We start from the raw sequence: 23792 nt of genomic DNA on the forward strand, positions 1-23792 counted from the left end.
ATGTATATAATATTAAGGCATCAGTGATGCATACCCTTTACTTAAAAACTATCATTTTTAAGAAATAAGAATGTATTTGCACTTCATTAGTGAATAATGATATGTGTAACCTGGTAAGAAGGCAGAACCACTTCATAGCACATAGGAGAGCAAGGGATAATCACCCAGTGATTCTTGGTTGTGTGTAAGAGTCCCCTGGGAGCTATATAAGTACCAGTATTGTGTCTGCCCTGGAGGTTCTGACTCAGTTGGTCCGGTTTACCACAGCAGCCATATGTGATGAAGTCATCTAATGGAGTCTATACAACCAAGCAGAACTTTTAGAAGACCAAATCCAAAGAGATAACTTGGCCAGTGGAGGCCAAGTCTTTATGCTTCTCTCTGATAGCCTGAAAATAAAGCCCTTAACTCTGCAGCCCAGTAAAGATCCTTGAGGCTGATAATTTTTCCTGACATTGTCAGAGGAGGGAGAAAGTCCTGGCTTTCTGTACGTACACTTACACTCTGTCCCAGGCCAGCTCTTGCTCCATACAGCCTAGCTATCAATTTTTTCAGCACCAGGGGATTTTTTTTAGTGTCACCAATCACCTTAGAATTGGAACAACTAATCTTGCTATTGTTTGATACTTTTCAAATTAGTTATGCCATATATTTTTGTGAACAAAATGCAAGACTTTGATATGTATCTAGCCTAATGAAAATCCACGTAAGTATGGGAATCATAAGAAAATCATTAGCTCATGTAAAAAAAGAAGTATATTGAAACTAGACAAGATAAATAATTGACAACAGTATGACTATAATAAGAACAAACCCCTTTATTTCAGGAGGCAGTTATTCAGTAGCCATGAGGGCAGGGTTATCTTTTTGAACAGCCTTACTAAGATATAAGTAACACATACTCTACAGTGCTCCCCCTTTGATGGTTCATAGTGTCTTTTCAGAATTGTCCATCTACACCACATCCAATTTTAGAATGTTTGCTTCTCTTTCAAAGAAACATCATACCCATTAATTGTTCCTCATCCCTCTCACTTTGAAGCAACTGCTACTTTATTTTATTTTTCTGTAGATTTGCCTGGTCTCTACCCTTCCTATAGAGTTATGCATAAGTGTTCTTTGCGACTGGGTTCTTTCACTTAGCATAATGTTTTTTCAAAGGTTACTTATGTCACATAGCAAGTGTTAGTATTTCATTTTAGGATTTTCTTTGGCAAAATCATTATTTGATTGCAAAGAGATATCCCAATTTCTTTATCAGCTTATTGTGATGATATTTGGATTATTTACACTATTATGGAAATGTGGCTACACCTTTGTTCAAGTATTTGAATTGGGTGTATGTTTTCATTTCCCTTGGGATGGAATTGTGAGGTAGTGTAAACTTTATGCTGAACTGTTTGTTCTTCAATGGCTGCACTGCTCTGCATTCCTAGTAACAGGACGTGAAGATTCCAGTTCTACTGCGCCAGTACTCACACCTAAAGTCCTTAACATGTACAGTTTAGTGTGTCTTTGTGGCTTCAGTCCTTATTTCCTTAATGGTTAAAAACTACTACACATCTCTGTACATGCGTAATGTTTATCTTTTAAAAGCTTTCTTTGGAGAAAAATCTGCTCAACTCTTTTGCCCAGTTTGTACTCATTCTTATATTACATGTTCTGTTTTGTAACTACTTATTTTCTCAGGTTTCCAATTATTTATTAGTGATTTTTTTGGTGGTTGTGACAGCCTGCTTGGATAAAACATAATTTTATATTAATGAATACTGTGTTTCCCTAGGTTACATTGCAGAATCGAGTGGTATTGCAGAAAGCCAAATTGTCTGTCTATGTGCAGCCACCATTAGTATTGACTTGTGATCAGTTCACCTTTGAATTTATGGGTAAGATTTTCATTCTAGTTTGAAGTCACTCATGGTGTGAGGCCTTCAAAAATATTATTAGTGCTTATTTCATGGCAAGTTTCTTACCTAAACAGTGAGACAGACCTTTCTAAAATCAATGACCGTGTTGTTTTGCTTGTTGTATTTTCCCTCCAAGTATCAAGCATAGATATTTAATCAGTAATTGTTTAGGATCTCAGATTTCTAAATGCTTTCCTTAACTAGTTGGACCTATTATTATATAATATTATAATTTGCATAGCTTTCTTTATTGTATTGCCAATGACCTATTTATGGAATCAGTATGTTAGAAGAAAGCTCAGTGGCTTTGAAGTTTGGCCTGATTTGAATCCTGCCTCTTAAACTCACTTGATGTGTAATTGGAAAAGTACTTTACTAATCACTTGGAGACTCAACTATTTTAATTGGCAAAAAGAGGATAATAATATCCATGTTTCAGGGTTGTTTGAGGATTTAATTAGAAAATGAACCTATATAAAATATCTGTAATAATGTCTGAAAGAGTAGACATGTCCTAAGTGGCCATGCTTAGCAAGATTTCTTTATATAGTATCTCTCATTCCCAACCACTTACACTCAAGGCATCATTAGCTGTGTTAAAGGGATGGTTTAGTTATCTTTCAAGCCTCTCTATTTTTCAGGTTAGCTTTTTAGCCAAGGCTTCTGTCTCTTTCATGGGTCTCTGCATAACAGGCCTTCCCTGGGTGTCTGACACTCGTGGGAACTCAGTAAATATTCTCAAATGCATGATTGAGTGTTGTAACTTTGTAGATGATGCTCAACTACTGAATTCTCCATTTCTAATTTGCAATACTTCCAATTTATCTTTTAGAAACATATTTAGAACAACTTTGTATTATAATTCAAATTCTCCAATGCCTTTTTAATGCATATTGGAGGACAAATGGCTTACACAGAAAGGCATGCACCTACAACATGGTTATTCACAAGCTGTCAAAGATGTGAGGAAGTACTGCTCTGCCCCTACCTTCATTTGTCCTGCTGAGCCTATTTCTCTGCTTCATTGTCTGAGGAAAGAGGAACAGGTGGTAGAGTGGTAGATACCACATTTGTCAGTCAGTTACTACCCCTGTTATTAGCTAGGTAACCTTACTTTCTCTGAAGTCTGGTTTTGTGATACATGGTACCTTCCTTGTAGGTTGTTGTGAAGATTATGTTACTCCATGCAGAAATGCTTGTGGCAGCATGTGGCATATTGTATGTGCCTCATGAGCTTTAGCTAATATTGTCCCCCCATGTAAGTTATGCTGCTTTTACATTTCTTACAGAACCAGAGATGACTAGCACAGTGGCCTTCTCTGTGTATCTGAGAAGAAGTTACACACCTTCAGAATTGGAAGGAAATGCTATTGTCTCTTACACCAGACCAACAGGTAAACATGGAGTGATTCATATCCACTCTCACTGAATATTGGGCTTGAATTGAGCAGTAAGGCAAGAGAAGATAACAAAAGAAATACAAACAGGAAAGGAAAAAGTCAGCTTATTTGTATTTGCAAATGATAAGGTCCTATACTTGCGCCAAAAATATCTTAGGTCAGCAAAATTATATGAAATCAATATACAAAAAAGAATAGATTTTTCTAGTCCCATTCATAATAACCCCAAAAAGCTAAATACTTACAAGTAAGCCTAACTAAGGAAAGATGAATGAAGTAAAAACTAAAACTTTGAAGAAAGAAATGGAAGATAATAGAAGATGGAAAAGCCTACCATGTTCATGGATCAACAGAATAAATCCTGTGAAAACAGTATTAATTCTAGTATTAATTTGTAGCACTTTACAAATTCAGTACAATCCACATAAAAATTCCAATGTTATTCTTCACAGAAAGGAAGAGCTGGGCACTGGTGGCTCATGCCTGTAATCCTATGAGGCTGAGATCTGAGGATTGCAGTTCAAAGCCAGCCTGGGCAGGAAACTCCCTGAGACTCTTATCTCGAATAAACCATTAGAAAACCAGAAGTGGTGCTGTGAGACTCTTATCTCGAATAAACCATTAGAAAACCGGAAGTGGTGCTGTGCCTCAAGTGGTAGAGCACTTGCCTTGAGCTGAAAAGCTGAGAGATAGCGCCCAAGCCCAGAGTTCAAGCCCCATGACCAACACAAAAAAGAAAGAAAGGAAGAAAAATAGAAAGAAATTTTAAATCAATTTAAAACTTATATAGAAACATAAAAGACCCCAAATAACCAAAGCCATCCTGAGCAAAAAAGAGCAATGCTAGAGGTATCATGATTGCTCATTTCAAATTATACCATAAAGCCATAAAAACCAAAACATTGTTGTACTGGCACAAAACAGGCACATAGATCACTAAAAGAACAATAATCCAGTTAACAAATTGGCAAGATGAATGGATAAAGAAAATGTGGTATATATACACAATGGAATTCTATGCCTCCATCAGAAAGAATGACATTGTCCCATTTGTTAGGAAATGGAAAGACTTGGAAAAAATTATATTAAGTGAAGTAAAGCCAGGCCCAAAGAAACATAGGTCCCATGGTTTCCCTTATTTGCAAAAGGTCAGATAAGTTGATGTTAGGGAAATGAACCCTAAGATATGTATTCAAATGTTCTTTTTTCTTTCATGTGATTGTTTCTAACACATTTATAAGATGATTTCTTTGTTGCTTTATATGTCCCTCCCCCACAGTATAACCCCTGCTTTCACTGTATTTGATGTCAGTATAATTTGTGGAGGGGAAGGGGAAAAACAAATCGTTTAAATAGGGATACAGGTGGACCCATTGCAACAATGAGATGTACAAGTCCTTATGTCGAAAATGAACTTTACAACTTTGGTGGGGCGGGGGGAAGGATTGGGTGGGGGGGAGGATAGGAAGGGATGGGAAGGGAAACAAAGGAGGAGGCTACAATGCTTGATAAGAAATGTACTCATGGGCTGGGAAGGTGTCTTAGTGGTAGAGAACTTGCCTTGCATGCCTGAGGCCCTAGGTTCCATTCCTCAGCACCACATAAGCAAAAAGAAAAGCCAGAAGTGGCGCTGTGGCTCAAGTGGTAGAGCGCTAGCCTTGAGCTGAAGAGTTGAGGGACAGTGCCCAGGCCCAGAGTTCAGGATCCACGACCAGACCCCTCCAAAAAAAAAGAAACCAAGCAGTGCTAGATGCTGGTAGTTCAAGTCTTGAATCCTAGCTACCTATGAGGCTGAGATCTGAGGATCATGTTAAAGCCAGCCTGGGCAAGAAAATCCATGAGACATTTATCTCCATTAAAACTACCAAAAAGCCAGAAGAGAGCTGTAGATCAAGTGGTAGAGTGGTAACATTGAGCACAAAATCTCAGGAACAGCACCCAGGCCCAGAATTCAAGATGTAGGTCCTGAAAAAAAAAAAAAGGAAAGAAACTAAGCCATAAAATGCTGTCAAAGATGAAGGGAGAAAGGAACCACCATTACCTACTGTTGGTGGTAATATAAATGAGTTCAGTCACTGTGGAAATCAGTGAGGAAGTTCCTTAAGAAAGTAAAAACAGAGTTGCATATGGTCCTGTTATACTATTCTTATGCATATCTCAACTAATGTGTTAACTGAGCATGCAAATGAGATGCCTTCACACTTATAGTAGCACTATTCACAATAGCTGTGGAATCAGCTTGGTTGCTCATCAACTGATAAAGAAAATGTCTCTCTTTTTCTCTCTCTCACACACACTCCCCCCACATACGAGTATATGCATATTTGCAGGAAAAGGGATGAAACTGGAGATCATTGTGTTAAGCGAATATACTAGGCATAGAAAGACAAGTATTGCATGACCTCCCTCAAATAGAGAATATAGACCAAATATACGTGCAGGAGTGTAAAACAGAGACTGTTTATTGAAGGGAGAACAGTTGGAAGATGGTGAAAGGAGAAGGTAATGGGGAAGTACATATGATCAGTGACTTTATATGCATGTGTGCAAATGACATGAACCTTGTTAACAGATGTTCTAAAAAGGTGGGGAGGGGGGCAGAAGAAAGAGTAATAGGCTGAATTTAATCAAAATACCTTATACACATGTATAAGACATATATATATATATACACAGTGGATATATACTATATGTAATATTTATAATGTATATATATATATATAAACCCCACTGTACAAATAATATATAGTATTTTAAAATGAGAAGTTGTAAAATCAATCTGTTAGCTCATGGCTGCATATTCCATTTTGTGTTATTATGCTTTTCAGTAAATAGAACTTAAAAAATTATAAATAGTGCTCCAACATAGGAAGGTTAGATATTGATTAACTGAATGCAGGTTATAAATTATTGTTAAAGGGGAATAAGAGGAATAAAAAAATATAACAGAAGGGTTGAATTTGACCAGAGCACATTATGTGCTTATATGGAGACATCACAGAAAGCTCTTTGTCCAATTAGTATAGTCTAATATAAACTATGTTGAAAACTAATGTGAAAAGTATAGAAAGGTAATGAATACCAAGATAAGCCCTCAATTCCCCAAATGAACATGACTCTGTGATAGTAGGATCTACTAAAATTGTTTTTAGGCACATAGCTGAAAATCCTAGTGTGTTTTTGGATTTCACTCAGTTTTCATTCACTCACCTTCTTTCATATCATATGGATTGAAGACTTTTGCTGTTTGGTAGAACATAGATCTTTTCTTCTTTTTACCATGTGTGGACCGGAATAACGCTCTCACACTGGCATCTGAGAGTAGAAGTGTGAGCTCATTGTTGGATTTCATTTATTTGAGTAGTACTCTTCAAATATGGAGATGTGTTTGACTGGTGGTCTGACTGATGGTTTTGCTGGTTATCTGTGATGACCTTGAAAATTTCAATGTTATTTTAGCAGAGGTATATTAAACTAGTGTTTTAATTTTACCATCGATAATTTCATGTGTTCTCTCCCTCCAACCCCTTTATCCATTGCTTCTGCTGGATAGATCGAAATCCTGATGGTAAGTGAAGAATAGTTTAGGACAGAACTAGTTTCAAAATTAAAATTTTTGATGGGTTGAATGGGTTTTATACTGTGAATGGACTCTTCATAAACTTCTAAGTATGCAAGTTCTTGAGGATAACTCAATAATGGACCCTGTCTTGGAGAGCAGTGTATACCTTCCCATGGAGAATTTTTGATTAAATGAGAAACCATCAAAGATATCATTGACAACTTATTGAAAATCATTGCTTGCCACTTGCATATTCTGTTTTGCTTTACTCAAGGTAATTGAAAGAATAAGGAAAAAAGAAAGTGGTGTGTCAGAATCTTAAATGATTTTCTCCACTTTTTGCATATTATAATACATACATGGTACCACACTATGATTTAATAAGACAAATTTTAAGTATCAATATTGGTCATTAATGATTAACCATAATTAAAGCACTTATAAGACTGCAGTACTTATTCCAATAGGCTTGATAATGCTAATACTTAGCACATTTCATGATATCTGATATATCATGAAAAGTGCCTGGCAGGGTCTGAATAGAGGTGAATGCTTAGCTTGACATAAAATTTACTTGTCAAGTTAGAATTTAGGTAGTCAAAACACAGTTTGATAGTCATAATAAATATTTTTTAACATTCAGGATTATGTTTAGTTGTTAACATTTTGGGTTATGTTTTGTGAACACCACAATATGATTTAGATGAGTAAGTTTGAAAGATTAATGAAGGTTATTGTTGAGAGACATTTTTTTCCTTTCTGTCAACTCAGCCCAAACAATGAGAAAAATAATCATATTAGGGAAAAATTAATGTTTCAATTCAGGAGTAATGGTTTCGATACACTTAAAATTCCAGTGAAACTTCAAGGAGCAGAGTTGAGATGCTGGGCAAGAACCTGATATGCTGCCACGTAGGTCTGTCTTCCACACAGGGCTTCATGTTTCAAAGGCGAGTGTTTTATCGTCCTGGGGTGTTTGGCCTGCTGGGATAGCAGGTCTGCTTTCACATGAGGAAAGGGAGGCTACTGTGGTTTTATGTTGTCCCCTAAGACTTTGTCTCCATTATTTCTGCATTAAAGTTACATGACAGAGCAGTGTAAAACAGGATTGTAGATGAAGCGCAGTGTGTAGCCAGACAGAACAGGAAAAGATCACGGAAGTGCTGGCTACCAGACCCTGCTACTGCTCCGAGTGCCCTGTCTTCATAAGAAATGACTCTAGCAGGCCCTGGAAAGCTTTCTGAGGTATTATGTACATGTGTCATGTATAGATGTATAGACGGGGCAAGTTCTACTCCATGCAGATGCATTTTCTGGAGTAGAACTTGACAGGAATCCTGGGTTTTGGGGTATGCCAGGTAGAATTAAAATTAACTTTCTGGAAAAATGATTCTGTCAGGAAAGGTTTCAATGTGTGTTGAATAATTTTGTGATGGATTGTCCCCCCACCCCCAGTCATTGTGACTACCCACTTCCACTGGTAGGCTCTAGGGGAAGGGAAGTTGAGGGAAAGTGACTGTATTTGGTTAAAAAAATAAGGCAACTCTCAAATGCTGCAGAACAATGTCGGTCTGATGAACGACTAGGTCAGTAGCTAAGTAAAATAACAAAGTTTTCTTTTTTCTCATCTGAGAGAAAATGGAGAACATTTGATAAGGTAAGTATAGAGACTGTTTTTCCAGCCACAGGAGGTACTCTGGCTGATGGGAGCAGAGTTAGAATCAGTTAGGCACTTTCTGTGAGCAACCTTGACGTCTTTAATTTGCATGTGATTATTTACTTCTTCGTTATAGATACCTGCATATACCCCTGTCTGCCTCTATGGCTCTTTGGTTTCAGGTTCTTCAATATAGTTATAGCCTGAAGAGTAATTAAAACCCAATTTCACTTCAAGTTTCTCAAGGAACTGTAAATCTCAATAGGAACTTGCTCTCGGAAGACCCATGTCTCAACACTAGAGACTGTATTTCAAAATGCTTAGATTTTGATTTGATAGGATGTTCCATAAAATAGTAGCTTTTCTAAGTTTTCTGTTAAAGGTATGGTTTCCTTATTCTGGATTTCATTTTCTTTTCCTCCTAATGCTAAAATGGTTCAAGCTGCCATCATTTAAAAAATAGCCACAATCACTTTATGAAGTATGAGTGTCATCATCTTTCAAAGTAATGTTTTCCAAATGTTCTGTGAAACAAGCTTGCCATTCCTGGGACAGAAAGCACTTTTGCAGCAATTCTGCAGATGTCAGCAACTGCAGATTGTGCCCCTTGCCCTACTGTGTGACATTGTCATTAATGCCCATCTCAGCAACTGCACACTGTGCCCTTGCCCTACTGTGTGATGTCATTAATGCCCATCTCAGCAGCTGTACACCATGTACCCTGTCCTGTGTGAGGATTGCCACACACCTCACTGAACTGTGAACTCTGTTATAAAGCATTTCTTTCCTAGGCATATTAGTGCTTGTGATCCATTTGTTCCATTTTTGAAAATGTATATGCATCATCATTTTCTTTATCTCTTGGTTCTTATGGATTTAGGATAATAGTCTTCAAACATATATGCTAAGAAATATGTTTAAAGTCTTTAAATTGTAAGTTAGTATATGGTATAGTTTTTGAAGAATGTTGGTAGCAATTTTTTTTTTAACAATTGGAATTTGGTTGAAGGTATATAGAAGATAGCCTCCCTCTAGTGAAGGTATAATTGTAAAAAACTGAAGCCTACTTTTGTTACACTGTTCATCTAGTGTTAAGGAGATGAGAACAAGTTTTTGCTTTCTTTCTTCTGAGTTTTATTAACCAGGCTGTAATTTATTTGTTGGAGCAGACGCATATTCAATGGATACATTTTCATAATTTAGAGATAGGTGTTATAGATGGAAATTTCCCAATGTTGGAAAGGTAGTATAGTGTATTTTTTTGGGTGTGTTAGAATTGATAGTTGTGGTTTGGGCAGAATCTTAGATCATGTTACCATAATATTTTGAGTCAAAACATTTCATCATTGTAAAGTACAAATACATTTGCCTCTAAACCCTCCCAGAATGTCAGGAAATAATACCCCAGGACTTTCCTTAAGAGACACTAGCTATAATATACAGCTAGGGTTCCAGAAGTGATTTTAACATCTGCTGGTTTATGAGCAAAAAGTAAGCTACGTGAAATTTGATGGATAGTAGAATATGTTGAAGAGAATGACAAATATGCTCCACATGCTCTGAAAAAGGATTTAATTGGCCTCATCTATCAGTGCTCATGGCCCGGATGATCTCCCATGCCTCAGTGCATTACGGGACTGGGAAGTTTGCTTCCTGCTTCAATGGGGACTGAACCACACGTTTACCATTTGTCATGGACGACACAGATTTTTGATCTCAGGGATCCTGTGTTGGGATTCTGTCTCCAGATTTTAGCTACTTCTGCTTTTACTGTGTGTAAGTTGCTAACTCTCACTGCTATACAGAAATGAAAGATTAATGTGAGAAGCCATCAAGTAGAGCATTTTGATTTTCCCATTTCTGTATGGTACAAGGCAGGATGCTGAGACACTGAATTCTATATATTTTATCTTGTCTAGTTTTAAGTAGAGAGCTTAATTTACATTGGTTTTAGTTACATTCTACATAGGAATATTGAATAATTAAAAAAAGATTTAAGGGCTGGGAAGTTGGCTCAGTGGTAGAACACTTGCCTTGCAAGCCTGAGGCCCTGGGTTCGATTCCTCAGCACCACATAAGCAAAAAGAAAAAAGCCAGAAGTGGCACTGTGGCTCAAGTGGTAGAGTGCTAGCCTTGAGCTGAAGAGCTGAGGGACAGTGCCCAGGCCCAGAGTTCAGGCCCCACGACCAGACCCCCCCCCAAAAAAAAGATTTAAATTCTGATAGGAAACTTCTTTGTTATCTAGTTACCTACTTTACTATCCATGTGTGGATATTAAAAATATGTGACAATTAGATGATTAAGCTTTTCAAAATATCACTTAAAGTTTGCATGAGATAAAATGACTTGAGAAAAACTTAATTTAGGGCTGGGAAGGTGGCTCAGTGGTAGAGCGCTTGCCTTGCATGCCTGAGGCCCTGGGTTCCATTCCTCAGTACCACATAAGCAAAAAGAAAAAAGCTGGAAGTGGTGCTAAGCCTCAAGTGGTAGAGCCCTAGCCTTGAGCTGAAGAGCTAAGGGACAGCACCCAGGCCCAGAGTTCAGGCCCCACTACTAGACACCCCCCCAAAAAAAAGAAATACTTAATTTACATATGAAAGCTCTGTTCTTAATACAATGTGTGAAATGGGCATGTATTTTAGTTGAACTGAAGAGCAAAATTATACTTTCATTCTTATGTTGAAAATTTTTAATATAATATGATTCTTCCATAAGTAAAAAAATCTAGATATGCTTTGGATCGAAAAATTTTCTTGTTCTTCACCATTTTAGCTGAGTTCTGGATTAAAGCTAGAGCTGTAGAAATCTTAAAGCCTTGGTTCAGTAATTGAGGGTAAATAAGTAGGACTTTTTTTTTGTAGTGTCCAAATGTGTTGACTTAAGACCCATGCTTCTTTTAAGACTTCCTTTTTTGGCACAGTAAAGAAATACAAATCACAACAGTACTCCACAGTTATTTCAATTATTCTAAACAAAGTGGGCGGATAAACTGAGTATGTTGCTACTCAAAATACAAATTGTTCTCTGCCAAACTATTTGTCAAACTATGTATCTACAATTGACGCTTTTATTTCAGGCATTCCTCGAGTTATCCAATGTAAATTTAGACTTCCTCTGAAATTAGTCTGCTTGCCAGATCAGCCTTCAAAAACTGCAAGTCACAAACTCACGATTGACACCAACAAATCTCCAGTGAGCCTGCTCAGCCTCTTCCCAGGTAGGACTTTGGAAGCAGAAATGTTAGGAATTTCAGATGGAATCTTCTGCAGCAGGTAATGGTGGATAATTATCATGTAATTGCTGTTAGGATATTATAGTGCCTTAAGGACCTTTCCCTCTTGTTAGCCTGTTCAAAGGCAAATATTCCTTATATCAACAAGGTAATGGGGTATACCTTTTAAGCTTGATTAAAATTATTATAATAATTGTTTTCCTTTAGTACTCAGAAAGACAACATCAAATGTTTCTTTTTTAGGTTGGAATCTTTTGGCCTAAGATGTAAATATGTAGTATTTCTCTTCTTCATAGATCTTCAGATGGGTCCCTTTTCTAAGAATATAGCTTACCTTCACTGTAGACTTTTGTAGTGTAACTTCAAAAGTCTAGTTTTAGGCTCTGGAAAAGTAGCCTCCAAAGTAGGTGCTTTTGGGGCTGAGCACAGTAGCTGGAAGGAGCAGAGTTGCATGGCTCTGGTTGTGCAGAAGTTCCCATGGCCCTGGTTGTGCAGTGGTCACATGCACCACAGCGTATGTCCACGAATTCATATGGGGAAGGTAGGACCTTCTTCAGTCACTTTGCTTCCTGGGTGGCTTGGAAAGGCAAAGTCTTTCATTAGATAAAACAGCTTTAGTAATCAAGGTTTCCAAGGCATTATATCTACTAACTTTCTTGTGATGTGGTGAAATTAAAGAAAATAATCTGGGGATTAAATAGCTCAGCCACGTCCTTCATTAAAAACCAGCACTTGGCCAGGCACCAGTGACTCACACCTCTAATCTTAGCTACTAAGGAGGCTGAGATCTGAGGATCATGTTTTGAAACCAGCCCAAGGAAAACAGTTCTATGAGACTCTTATCTACAATTAACCATTCAAAACCCAGGGTGATGCTGTGGCTCCAAGTGATAGAGCACTAGCCTTGAACAAAAGAACTCAGGCACCATACCCAGGCCTACAACCAACCAACCAACAAACAAAAATCAGTACTTGTACAGTTTAACAAAATGATTATCAGGAAACTGAACCATATGTTAATGAGGAAATCATGAAAGGAGGAGGAAAAAAGAAAAAGGGAATGGTAGACCAGTGCAGTCCTAATACTCAGGGCTCATGTGTAAGAAAGGAAGTGGGACCCATCTGACAGCTGGGGAAAGGGTGACTCATCAAGCACTGGGCACATAAATGGTCATGTTAAATTGCCACCTCCCTGTACAGCCATTAGAAGATAAAAAAAAATTGAATTCGGCATTCTTGCTATGTGATACATTCCCTAAAATAATTTTAAATTCAGCACTTCTGGCTATGAGATACATTCTCCCCTCCCCGCCATGTCTGTGGTAGGACTCAGAATGCAGAGAATATTTCTCACTGGAGTTAGGATTTTATGTAAAGTCAGCTTTTGTTAATGACTACTTAGCATGCCTTAAATTCATTTTTTTTTTTTTTTTGGGTCCGGTAGTAGGGCCTGAACTCTGGGCCTGGGCGCTGTCCCTCAGCTCTTCAGCTCAAGGCTAGTGCTCTACCACTTGAGCCACAGCGCCACTTCCGGCTTTTTTCTTTTTGCTTATGTGGTGCTGAGGAATTGAACCCAGGGCCTCAGGCATGCAAGGCAAGCGCTCTACCACTGAGCCACCTTCCCAGCCCCCTTAAATTCATTTTTCATTAATTTGAAGTGTTTAAAAAAATCTTATATAAAAGTCTCCAAAATTAAGTGCTTTTATGATTATTTAAATTTTGAGCTTGAATTGGATTTGAAAATATGCACATATATTGCTAGTAATTATTTGCTTAGTTTCTTTCTTCCTCATCTCTTCTTCTTTCCATTCTCCTCCTTTTCCCTCCCCTCCTGTCCTTCTCTTCCCTTACCATCTTATATAACAAGTTTGGGTTGTAAAAAAAGAAAAAAAAAGGAATAGTCACTACCTTTGCAGCATATTGTTTAAGTTTATAAGTTACTTGGTGGCTTGTTCTGCCCTGGAAACATAGTGGGAAAGTGTGTGCTGAATGACAAGTCATTGGTGAATCTGCAAAATATTAAGCACCTGGTTTTTGAGAAGTTGATCCTTTTTGTAGATAGATAAACTCATCTGGAGCCTGAGTAAACATTGACTAGGGAGGTTTCCCTGCAAGGTATGAATTGAAATACTTGTAGGAAGGAAAGTGTGGTTAACTCCTCCTTTCTTCCTCAGATGGTTTGACATTATTGGTGTTATGCTTGTTGTTTGCTTACTTGTTTTAGAAATAGGACTTGGTGGAAAAAAATTAAAAACATTTCCCCAAGATTCAGGGTATATGAAATATTCAAAAAATGTCTACATTTGTGTTCATATTGGACATGCTTTCATCATATAACTGTTTAAAATAAGTATCATTTCTCTCTTGGTGAGTATACAGCTTTTATATGTTGAACATAGATAAAAGTCGCTATCACAGGGGCTGGGAAGGTGGCTCAGTGGTAGAATGCTTGCCTTGCATGGGTTCGATTCCTCAGTACCACATAAGCCGAAAAAGCAGGAAGTGGTGCTGTGACTCAAGTGATAGAGCTCTAGCCTTGAGCTGAAGAGCTGAGGGACAGCGCCCAGGCCCAGAGTTCAAGCCCCATGACCGACAAAAAAAAAAAAAAGTCACTATTACGAATCTTCACTGTCTATTTTTTTAACTGAAAACAAATTAATGAGCTTTGTAGAGAAGAAATAAAATAACTTTGAATCTGTATCTCTTTCTAATTGTTTTCTCTGTAGATACATTTAAAATAATTTAAAATTTCTTACCAAAGAAATGTGAAATTGAATCCAGGTAACAATAGCTTGTACTTATAATCCTAGCTGTATGGGAGGATTTCGAGTTCAAGGCGGGCCCCAGAGAGAAAAATTCTTGATGTGAGCCTTAAATATGATTTGTGACCAAAAAATACTTGATTAGGCCTCCTGTCTTAAGGACTAATTGTTCATTTTACCTGGTGATCACATAATGTGATTTTTCCTCTTTTCTTTGCAGGCTTTGCCAACCAGTCAGAGGATGATCAGGTGAATGTGCTGGGTTTTCGGTTCTTAGGAGGCTCCCGTGTTACTCTGCTTGCTTCCAAAACCTCTCGTAAGTACAGTAAGATAAATCTGTTTTTGAAAAAAAAATGTTAATAGGTAGGAACATATGTGCTGTTATGAAATTGTACCTGTGTTTCTGTAGCTTAGATCATAAAAGCTTCTGCTAACTGATATGGCAAACTCAGAAACAAGCAAATACAATTGGATAAGTAACAAAAATACCTTAGAAGAATGAGAAGATTCCACATGGGTCTGTTATGAGTATAGTTTTCATCCTATTCATATGCTCTATTTAAAAATATATTGTTTGGTAATACAGTTAGTATGAGCTTTGTCACCTTACAAGATTCTTAAGTGCGTAATTCAGTATTGCTAACACTAGCCATGTGGCACCATTTTGCTTTTGTCAGCTTTACTCTTCAGTTGTCTGATGGATTCATTTTGATGTATTTCTTTTATTTATGTAAACTGTTTTCTTTCTTTCTCTCTGTGTGTGTATGCTCTGTCTCTCTGTGTCTGTCTGTCTGTCTGTCTCTCTCTCTCTTGTTGCTTGATTGGGTTAGAATCTCATGTCTCATGGATTTTTCTACCTGGGCTGGTTTCAAACCAGAATTCTCAGATTTCAACTTCCTAATTAGCTAGGATTATAGGTAGAGCTACTGACTGGCACCTAACTCTCAAAGCATTGACAGAGCCACAGTGTAGGTTCACAGACTAAATAATGAAATAAGAATCAAATGACTGACATAAAGCCAAACCTGAAGGGCAGCCCTACATCCTCTGTTGGTTTTGGCTTCAGTGTGCTGGATTAATCCCTAGGAGATAGCTTAGTGTTGGAGCAAATAGGTCTAATAGAGTATACAGCTTTCTGTGGTCGAGGCAGATGTTGGGGCTCCCTTCTGCTATATCAGAATGCTCATTCTAAGAAAGACATGAAGAAATATGAGCCCAACTTGTGTTTGCCATTTTTTCCTTTTTGTGAAAAGCACATAGTGGTAATTCGCGTCAAGAAACCTGAATCCACAGAGAAACTATGGCGAGAACTCAGTATTTCTTCCATGTTGAACAGGGAAGTGATTCATAAGCCATGCAGAGTTGTCCTTGGCTCTTGGTTAGTGTTTCCTGTAGGTCCCACATACTCATTTCCTCTCCAAGCCTGCTGGATGATCAACGAAGGCTTCAAGGGTGCGGTATGGTAATTTGAGTTCAATTTCCTGATTCAGTGCAGACCAATCAGAGCAGACAAGGCGAAAGTGAGTTCAGCTCATCATTTTAGATATCAAATCACAGTCTCTATGGACCTGAATATGTTTTTGTTTTCAGAAAGTAAGTGTAATGCTTCAATGTAACTGAAGTGTAGTATGTGAATTCTGACAAATGAACACTGTGATAAAAATATTTGGGAGAATGGTCTATACTAACAGGACTTCTGAAAATTATTACTACAGTCCCAAATTGGAAAGAACAGGATCAGTCAAATTTTAATGAGATCAATTATTTTTACAACCAGCATTATAAAATATTATCACACGGAAGTCTGTAATTTTGAGTGATTCAGTGTAGTGGAATTTCAGAAGAAATCTGATATTGCTTAACTATCTACAAATCGTTCCCATGTAGCTTTCCTGAGATGTAGATGCTGAACTATCAGCTAAACTCTGCCGCTCTGTGCATTGTCCTCTTCTGTTCCTTTCTTTGTCTTGGTCTCTCTCCTGGATTTTTATCTCTTTTTGTGTCTTAAAAGAATTTGGAAAGCTTAAAAATGCCCAAAATGTATAAGGTAAAAATAAGTAGTCAAAGAAACTAGGGAGAGAAAGTAAAAGAAGGAAATAAAGTTAGGAATAACATTAGCACTCAGAAATGTAGTTTGTATACTTCATCAGATACTAGCATTGTACAAGAGCAAGAAAGCATTTCAGTTACAATTTTTAGCAAGTTCAAAATATATAATTATATAATCTGGGAATTGTGCAGCTTGAAGTTTAGGATGAAATTTCTCTTATAAGCATTCAGGAAGATAATTCCTTTAATAATGTCTATATAATTAATATTTTATAATGATAATGATTATGTAATCATAATTTATGGGTAGAATTTTCACAAATGTTTAAAAAATAATCTCAGTTTACTAAATTTCTACGTAAGCCCAGATTGGTGCATTCTAAACCACAACTTGATGCAAATATGCATTTGGAGTCTCTAGTACTGCAAGTTTTCAGTACCTAGTGTTCCCAGAGAAGATTGAGCAGCCAAATTTGTAATTCAGGAACGAGAAGTAAAATAAAGTAGTTGTAGGTTTTGTTTTGTGATGAGTAGGCCATCAGAAATAGACTGTTATGCCTCTTATGCATAATAATTGGAGAGACAAATAAAGAAAACTGATAGAAAAAGTTGAATATCCTTATAGAAGCAAACATTAACTAGTGTCAGATCCCCAAAGAAGATTTTATTTGAAAAGGTTTTTAGGAATGAATTGACTTAAGTGCAGGCCATTTCAGGAGGAGGGAAAAGACTGAAATGTTTGTTAAACCATGAAGGTTTTAGGAGTCAATGAATTTTCTTTAGTGTCTGGAGGATCACGTTATGAGAGCTCTGTGATACTACTTTAATGAAGTTAAGAAACTCAGGGACCATTCATGATTATATTGATTAAACCTAAAGACATCTGGTGCCTGCCTCATATCCTAGGAGTAGTTTGAAGTATCTGGTGATTCATGTGTATATTACTGTTAATATTTATCTCAGCAGTTTATTGGCAGTTATCAAGGAACAATGTGATTATTATATTGATCTAGCTTTAAAGAAAGCAGTCTAGCTTGAAGGTTAAAATGTGTTTGTGACTTTAACTATCACTATTCCACAATACTGTGAAATATGTGAAATTTATGTAATCACACAATCTCAATTAAAAAAAATTTTAAAAAGGGATGTGTTAGGAGCGATGGGTAACAATGTTGTCAGACACCTTGTATTCATATACTGTTTTGTAGAATGGGAACTTTTTGTACGACGACTTAAAGATAATAATAAAAAAAATTTAAAGAGAAAAGAAAAAAGTAAATGTAGGTAAATATCCATAGTTTCTAGTAATATTGAAGAGGTTATATATTTAGAACATTAAGCTTTTATCTATTGTAATTGTTTATATATTTCCTCCAACTTTGGGGTCAAAAAAGTACCCATCTGCTTTTCCATGTTATGTTTTAAAATTTCCAACTTGCATAAATGGTGTGGATGCATTGTTTATGATATGAATACAGACATTATTTAGACTGATGAACTTCAGATGTTCTGACATGAGCACATACTGACATGGTGCACTTTTGTGCTGTACTTAATGAAATACATTATTTTCTCCATATGTAGAAGAGTGGAAAGGCAGTTGACTGGGTGACTAGTGTACAAATTTATTTTATTTGGAAGCTGACATGATTATGTCCACTGAGCTGCTATTACAAGATGCAGAGGAAAAAGAGATAAACAGATGGCGTGTTCATCTTGGCAGCTCTTTTGATTATGAGTGTTTTAGGGCCATATTTTTTAAAATAGAGCTTCTTTTATGTTGCATTACAAATAGAAATTTTCCTTTCTCCTTTTCCATTATATTATATATATATATATATATATATATATATATATAATCTGGAAAGTCTCCACGGGCAGTGTTAATCATCTTGGAGTATTAACAGTGAGAAAGGTTTAATAATCAAAATAATGTCTTATAAACCTTAGACTCATTGATTCTTGTTGATTTTTGGTAATTGAAAAAAAGCCAACTTAAGAATATTATTTATCTTTCTACATCCCACTTTTCATAGTAGAAAAATGCAGTTTCTTCCCTCCCCCTCGCTTATGTTGACACAAATAAGAAAACAAAAGCACAAACTGTCAAGTTCAGTATATATTAAATCTGTGTCAGTATTCACTATTATTTTTGCTTTTTTTTTTTGGTCAGTCGTGGGGCTTGAACTCTGGGCTTGGGCACTTGTCCCTGCGTTCTTCAGCTCAAGACGAGTACACTACCACTTGAGCCACAGCACCACTTCCGGTTTTCTAGTGGTTTTATTGGAGATAAGAGTCTCACGGACTTTCCTGCCTGGGCTGGCTTTGAACCGCAATCCTCAGATCTCAGCCTCAGCGTGAGCCACTGGCACCTGGCTACTATTTTTGTTTTATAACTCTAGTACATGTGTGAAACGTGGTCACAGGGTGCCTGTTAGTCACCTGAACTTTTACATACATTTCATTTTTTACATACCCTATACATTATTAAATAGTTCTATACATAATTCTATACATTTGTATAATCTATATATTTTAATTAAATAGTTCCATTTTAGACCATGTAATTTTGCTTGCTCTAAAATTTGATTGTATAAAGGTAAATTGTCTTTGCCTTTGCTATGCAGCATTATATTGAATCTCCATGATGAAATACACTATTTTTAACCATCTGCTGAGGTGTTTTATTTATTTTTTCCTTTGTGCAGATGAAGAAATTTAAAGTTGAGTAATTTATTTTTACTGAAGTAAAGACTGAAAATTAAACTGGCCATTAAAGTTTTTTCAGAGAGTAAGAATTGAGAGAGTGGGAGTTTCCTTGTCCTCATGATGTCTGTGATGTTAGAATGATGACACATCTCATTTGTCACCACCACCCATTACCTGGGCCATAGCTATCAGTTCATTTTTTTTTCTCTTGGAAGGCCTTGTAGTAAAAGCAAACAAAGAAGCAGAAGCTCAAAGGTTGTCGTTGTGTTAGCTTCTCAGTTAAAATCCTCTGCATTTGCAATAATATTCACGATCTTTAGTTGTTTTGCTTCTTGAGTTAGGATCTAAGTTGCCCAGACAGATCCCCAACCCAAGTTTATTCTGCCTCAGCTTCCTCTGTGCCATCATACTCTACTCAGTATCTAAATTCTTCACCAAGCCCTGTTGATCTCTGTTTATAGTCAGACCTTGGCCTAATGTTCATCATTAGCTAGGGCAACTGTCTTCCTCACCCTGACCATCCTTCTCTTTCTGGTAAATGTCTGGCCATTTTTTGCCCTCAGGTCTTGATACATGGCATTCCCACTGCCTTAACAGCCAAAGTTAATGTACAGTATACTTGGGATGTGGGTCCTTGATCCTGCTCTTCCTTGAGGTTTGCCTGAATGACTTGGGAAAACTTACTTAACTATCTGTAAAATGGCCATAAGAGATCCAACCTAGAAGATGGCAATATAATGCCCTGACAGTATTATTTTGGAGTCATGTTGTCATTTTCTGGTACATTGTAAGTGCTGCTGGGTAAATTCTAGCTGATTCCATCATTTTCAACATTGTCACTGTTAATGTTCTCCCAGGGAACCCCTCCTGATCTTGCAGTGGCCTTCCTGATTGTGGTGTCTGCAGAGTCTCCAGGAGTCTTGATTCCAGCACCCTCCTTACCTGCACCAGAGTCCCTTCATAGTCTGCACTTTGCTGTTTACTTGTGTGATTTCTTCCTTCTCCTAGGACTAGGGCAGCACCATTTGCATATTGGGTTGCTTGCCACTGTCTCAGCACTTACCTTCATGGCATTTTTTGGATAAATGAATAGCAGTGAATAACTAGTGTATGATTAAACCTGTCAACCAGTGAAGGATTGCCTTGTGTTACTTGTTCATAAAGAGAATTTTATTCCTCTCGATATGATTTTTCATTTTTGTGCCTGTAACAGGACTTTAACTCAGGTTCTTGTGCTCTTGCTGTAAGTTTAAGACTTGTGTCTCACAATGTTACCCTTCTTCCATCATTTCTTCTATAATTCACAGGAAGATTTTCAAGAAGATACTGAAGACTAAGGAACTTGGAGTCTTGAAGACACAAACAGCATGAGAAAGTCCTCTTCTTCCTGAGGCAGTAACTCTTTGAGCATATAGTTCTTACACATTTCTTTTAAAAAATAATTTACTTTTATTATAGAGGTGATATAAAGAGGGATTATAATTATACAGATCAGGTAATGAGTACATTTCCTTTTGTACAATGTCTTTTGTTCCCTCATTCTCTCCTAGTCCCTTCCTCCTGTTTCTACCAAGTTGAATAATTCACTTTCATCAATGTCCAGAGAGCTCCACTAGTGCCCCTTTTCACCCTTTTTCCCTTGAGTTCTGTGCCCTCCCCTCCACCCTCCTGATGATATACACTTGAATACACGATACATAAGGTAAAGAAGGCAGAATCATCAAAAACTTGAAAAAAAGAAGTCTTTTGTTTCCATATTTTGAAGTTTGCTTAGTATGTATATTACTTTAAATAAATATGAAGAGGCATTTAAGCATTGTGCCTTTGTGTTTCTCTTCAAAGAGTATTCTCTTGTGGTCACACTGTGTGTGAGTATCTATAATCCTGTAAAATTTTTCATATCCCAGTGTATTTTATATCTAACTTCCGCATATCAGAGGGAACATATGCCATTTGTCTTTCTGAGCTTGTGTTGTCTCACTTAACATGATTTGTTCTAGTTCCATCCTTTTCCCTGCAAATGACATTAACCTTTCCAGTGGCTGTGTAAAATTCCATTGCTTATAGGTACCACATTTTTGGATCTACTCATCTATTGTGGGGCATCTGGGCTTGGCTGTTATGAATAGTGTAGCAATGAACATGGTTGTGCAGTTGTCCTTATCATATCCTGGCTCATGATGTACAGTGTAGATGCTCAGAAGCAGTATGGCTGGATTGTAGGGAAGTTTAGTTTTTTGAGGAATCTCCAGATTGCTGTCCAGACTGGTTGTCCCACCAACAGTGCAATAAGGATTCCTTTTCTCCCACATCCCTGCCAACATTTGTTGTTCAAATTCACAATGTTGGCCAGTCTTACTGAAGTGAGATGAAATCTTAGAGTTATTTTGATTTGCCTTTCCTTTATGGCCAGGGATGGTGAGCATTTCCTCATGTTTCTTTGCCATTCTTACCTCTTCTGTGAAGAAGCTGCCTTGCCCATTTAGTGATTGGTTTATTAGGTTTGGGAGGTTAGTTTCTTTGAGCTCCTTGTCTATATTAGATCTGATATATTGCCTGTAAAGATCTTTTTCCAGTTGGTTGGCTGTCTTTCTAATTCAGTAACTATGTCTTTAGCTGTGCAGAAACTTTTTTTTTTTTTGACGTGGTCCCACTTGTCAAGTCTCTTTCCTATCTGTTGTGCCCCTAGGATTCTATTCAAGAAGTTTCTACCTATACCTATAAATTCTAGTGTTTCTCCCGTTCTCTCTAGCAGTAGTTTCAAAGTTCCAGGTCTGATGTTAAGGTCTTTGACCCACTTTGAATTGATATTAGTATATGGTGACAATCAGGGATCTACTTTTAGTTTTTTGCATATGTGTACCCAGTTTTCCCAATACCAGTTGTTGCAGAGGATATTTTTCCCCCCACTGTATGTTTTTGGCTCCCTTATCAAATACCAGATAACTGTAAGTATATGGTTTTATTTCTGGGTCTTCTAATCTATTTCATTGATCTTCGGGTTTATTATTGTGCCAGTACCAAGTCTTTTTTTTTTTTTTTAAACTATGGCTCTGTAGTAGAGTTTGAGGTCTGGTATTGTGATACCACCCATGTTACTTTTTTTTTTTTTTGCCTAGAATTCCTTTGGCTATTCTAGGTCTTTTGTTGTGCCATCTGAAGTTTTGGATTGTTGTCTCTATCTTGGCAAAGAATGTCATTGGGATTTTGATGGGGATTGCATTGAATTTGTATATAATTTTTTCAGTGTGGCCATTTTCACAATACTAATACTACATATCCATGAACATGGAAGGTCTTTCCATTATCTGGTGTTCTCTGATTTATTTCTTCAGATTTTTATAATTTTTGCTATAAAGATCTATTAAGTCTTTGATTAGGTTAATTCCTAGGTACTTTTTTTAGTCTATTGCAAATGGAGTGTTTTCATGATTTCCCTTTTTGCTTATATTGTACGTTGTTAACATACAGAAAGGCTGCTGATTTTTGTAGGTTAATTTTGTGTCATGCTACTTTGCCAAAGTGGTTTACCAGCTCTAGGAGCTTAGGGATGGATATCTATATCTATAAAATCATTTAGGTATAAGATCATCTCATTTGCAAATAGGGATAGTTTGATTTCTTCTTTCCATATGCGAATCTCTTTAATGTCCTTTTCTGGCTATATTTCTGGCTAAATTCCAGAACTTATATTGAAGAGGAGAGAGAGTAAATATCCTTGCCTTGTTCCTGAGTTTAGAGGAAATGGTTTCAGTTTTTCCCTTATGCAGTATGATGTTAGCTGTTGGTCTGTCATACATAGCCTTTATTATTTTAAGGAATGCTCTTATATTCCTAGCTTCTCCCAAGTTTTTAACATGAATGGATGTTGTATTTTTTCAAAATATTTCTCTGCATTTATTGAGATGATCTTTTGTTGCATTTCTTAATTTGCGTATGTTAAACCAGCTTCGCATCCATGGGATGAAGCCTACTTGGTCATAATATTTGATTTTTAAAAATTTGTTTCTGGAGTCTGTTGGCTCGTATTTTATTGAAGAACATTGAATCTGTGTTCATCAGAGAAATTGGCCTGCAGTTCTTTTTATTTGTTGAATCCTTTCTGGTTTGGGGATGAGTTTACACACTTTTTATTGTAAATTCTGCCTTGCTGTTACCTATTTTTTCTCTATAATGGGCCTGTCATTGCTTGAAAATAGTCATCCCTCCTCTAGGTAAATCCTGGCACCTCCGTGGCAGAGTTTTCCTGATGGGTGTAGCTGAAACAGCATTTATTCTATGCATCATCATGTCACCTTTCCAAACCTTCTATGAGCTTTTGGAGGTGGACGCTCTTGCTCTAGTTTGGATTTTATTCCCAGCATCTTACACTGAATTATGTAAATGAAAGAAAGAGTGAATAAGTGACAGCCTGTGTTCAATATGTTAGACTTCAAGATTAGCTCCAATAAGACTCGATATAGGTGATTCTTATACTGTATCTCATCACCACCAGTCTTTCTATCCCTCTATCC

At 37.0% G+C, this 23792-nt stretch overlaps 1 protein-coding gene across 5 annotated transcripts in view; it reads left to right on the forward strand.

Moving 5' to 3' along the window:
- Bbs9 (Bardet-Biedl syndrome 9) overlaps window positions 1-23792 on the forward strand; it is a 322522-nt gene that overhangs the window by 131916 nt on the left and 166814 nt on the right. For 4 of the 5 annotated variants that reach the window (XM_013035169.1, XM_013035167.1, XM_013035171.1 and 1 more), the window contains exons 13-17: window positions 1784-1886; window positions 3197-3301; window positions 6861-6875; window positions 11603-11743; window positions 14741-14836. In XM_013035169.1, the coding sequence (XP_012890623.1) occupies window positions 1784-1886; window positions 3197-3301; window positions 6861-6875; window positions 11603-11743; window positions 14741-14836 (460 nt within the window). The remainder of the gene's footprint in view (window positions 1-1783; window positions 1887-3196; window positions 3302-6860; window positions 6876-11602; window positions 11744-14740; window positions 14837-23792) is intronic. The other variant, XM_013035170.1, reaches the window with a different exon arrangement.

Source organism: Dipodomys ordii, unplaced genomic scaffold (genome assembly GCF_000151885.1).
Source record: "Dipodomys ordii isolate 6190 unplaced genomic scaffold, Dord_2.0 Scaffold205, whole genome shotgun sequence".
NCBI lineage: Eukaryota > Metazoa > Chordata > Mammalia > Rodentia > Heteromyidae > Dipodomys > Dipodomys ordii.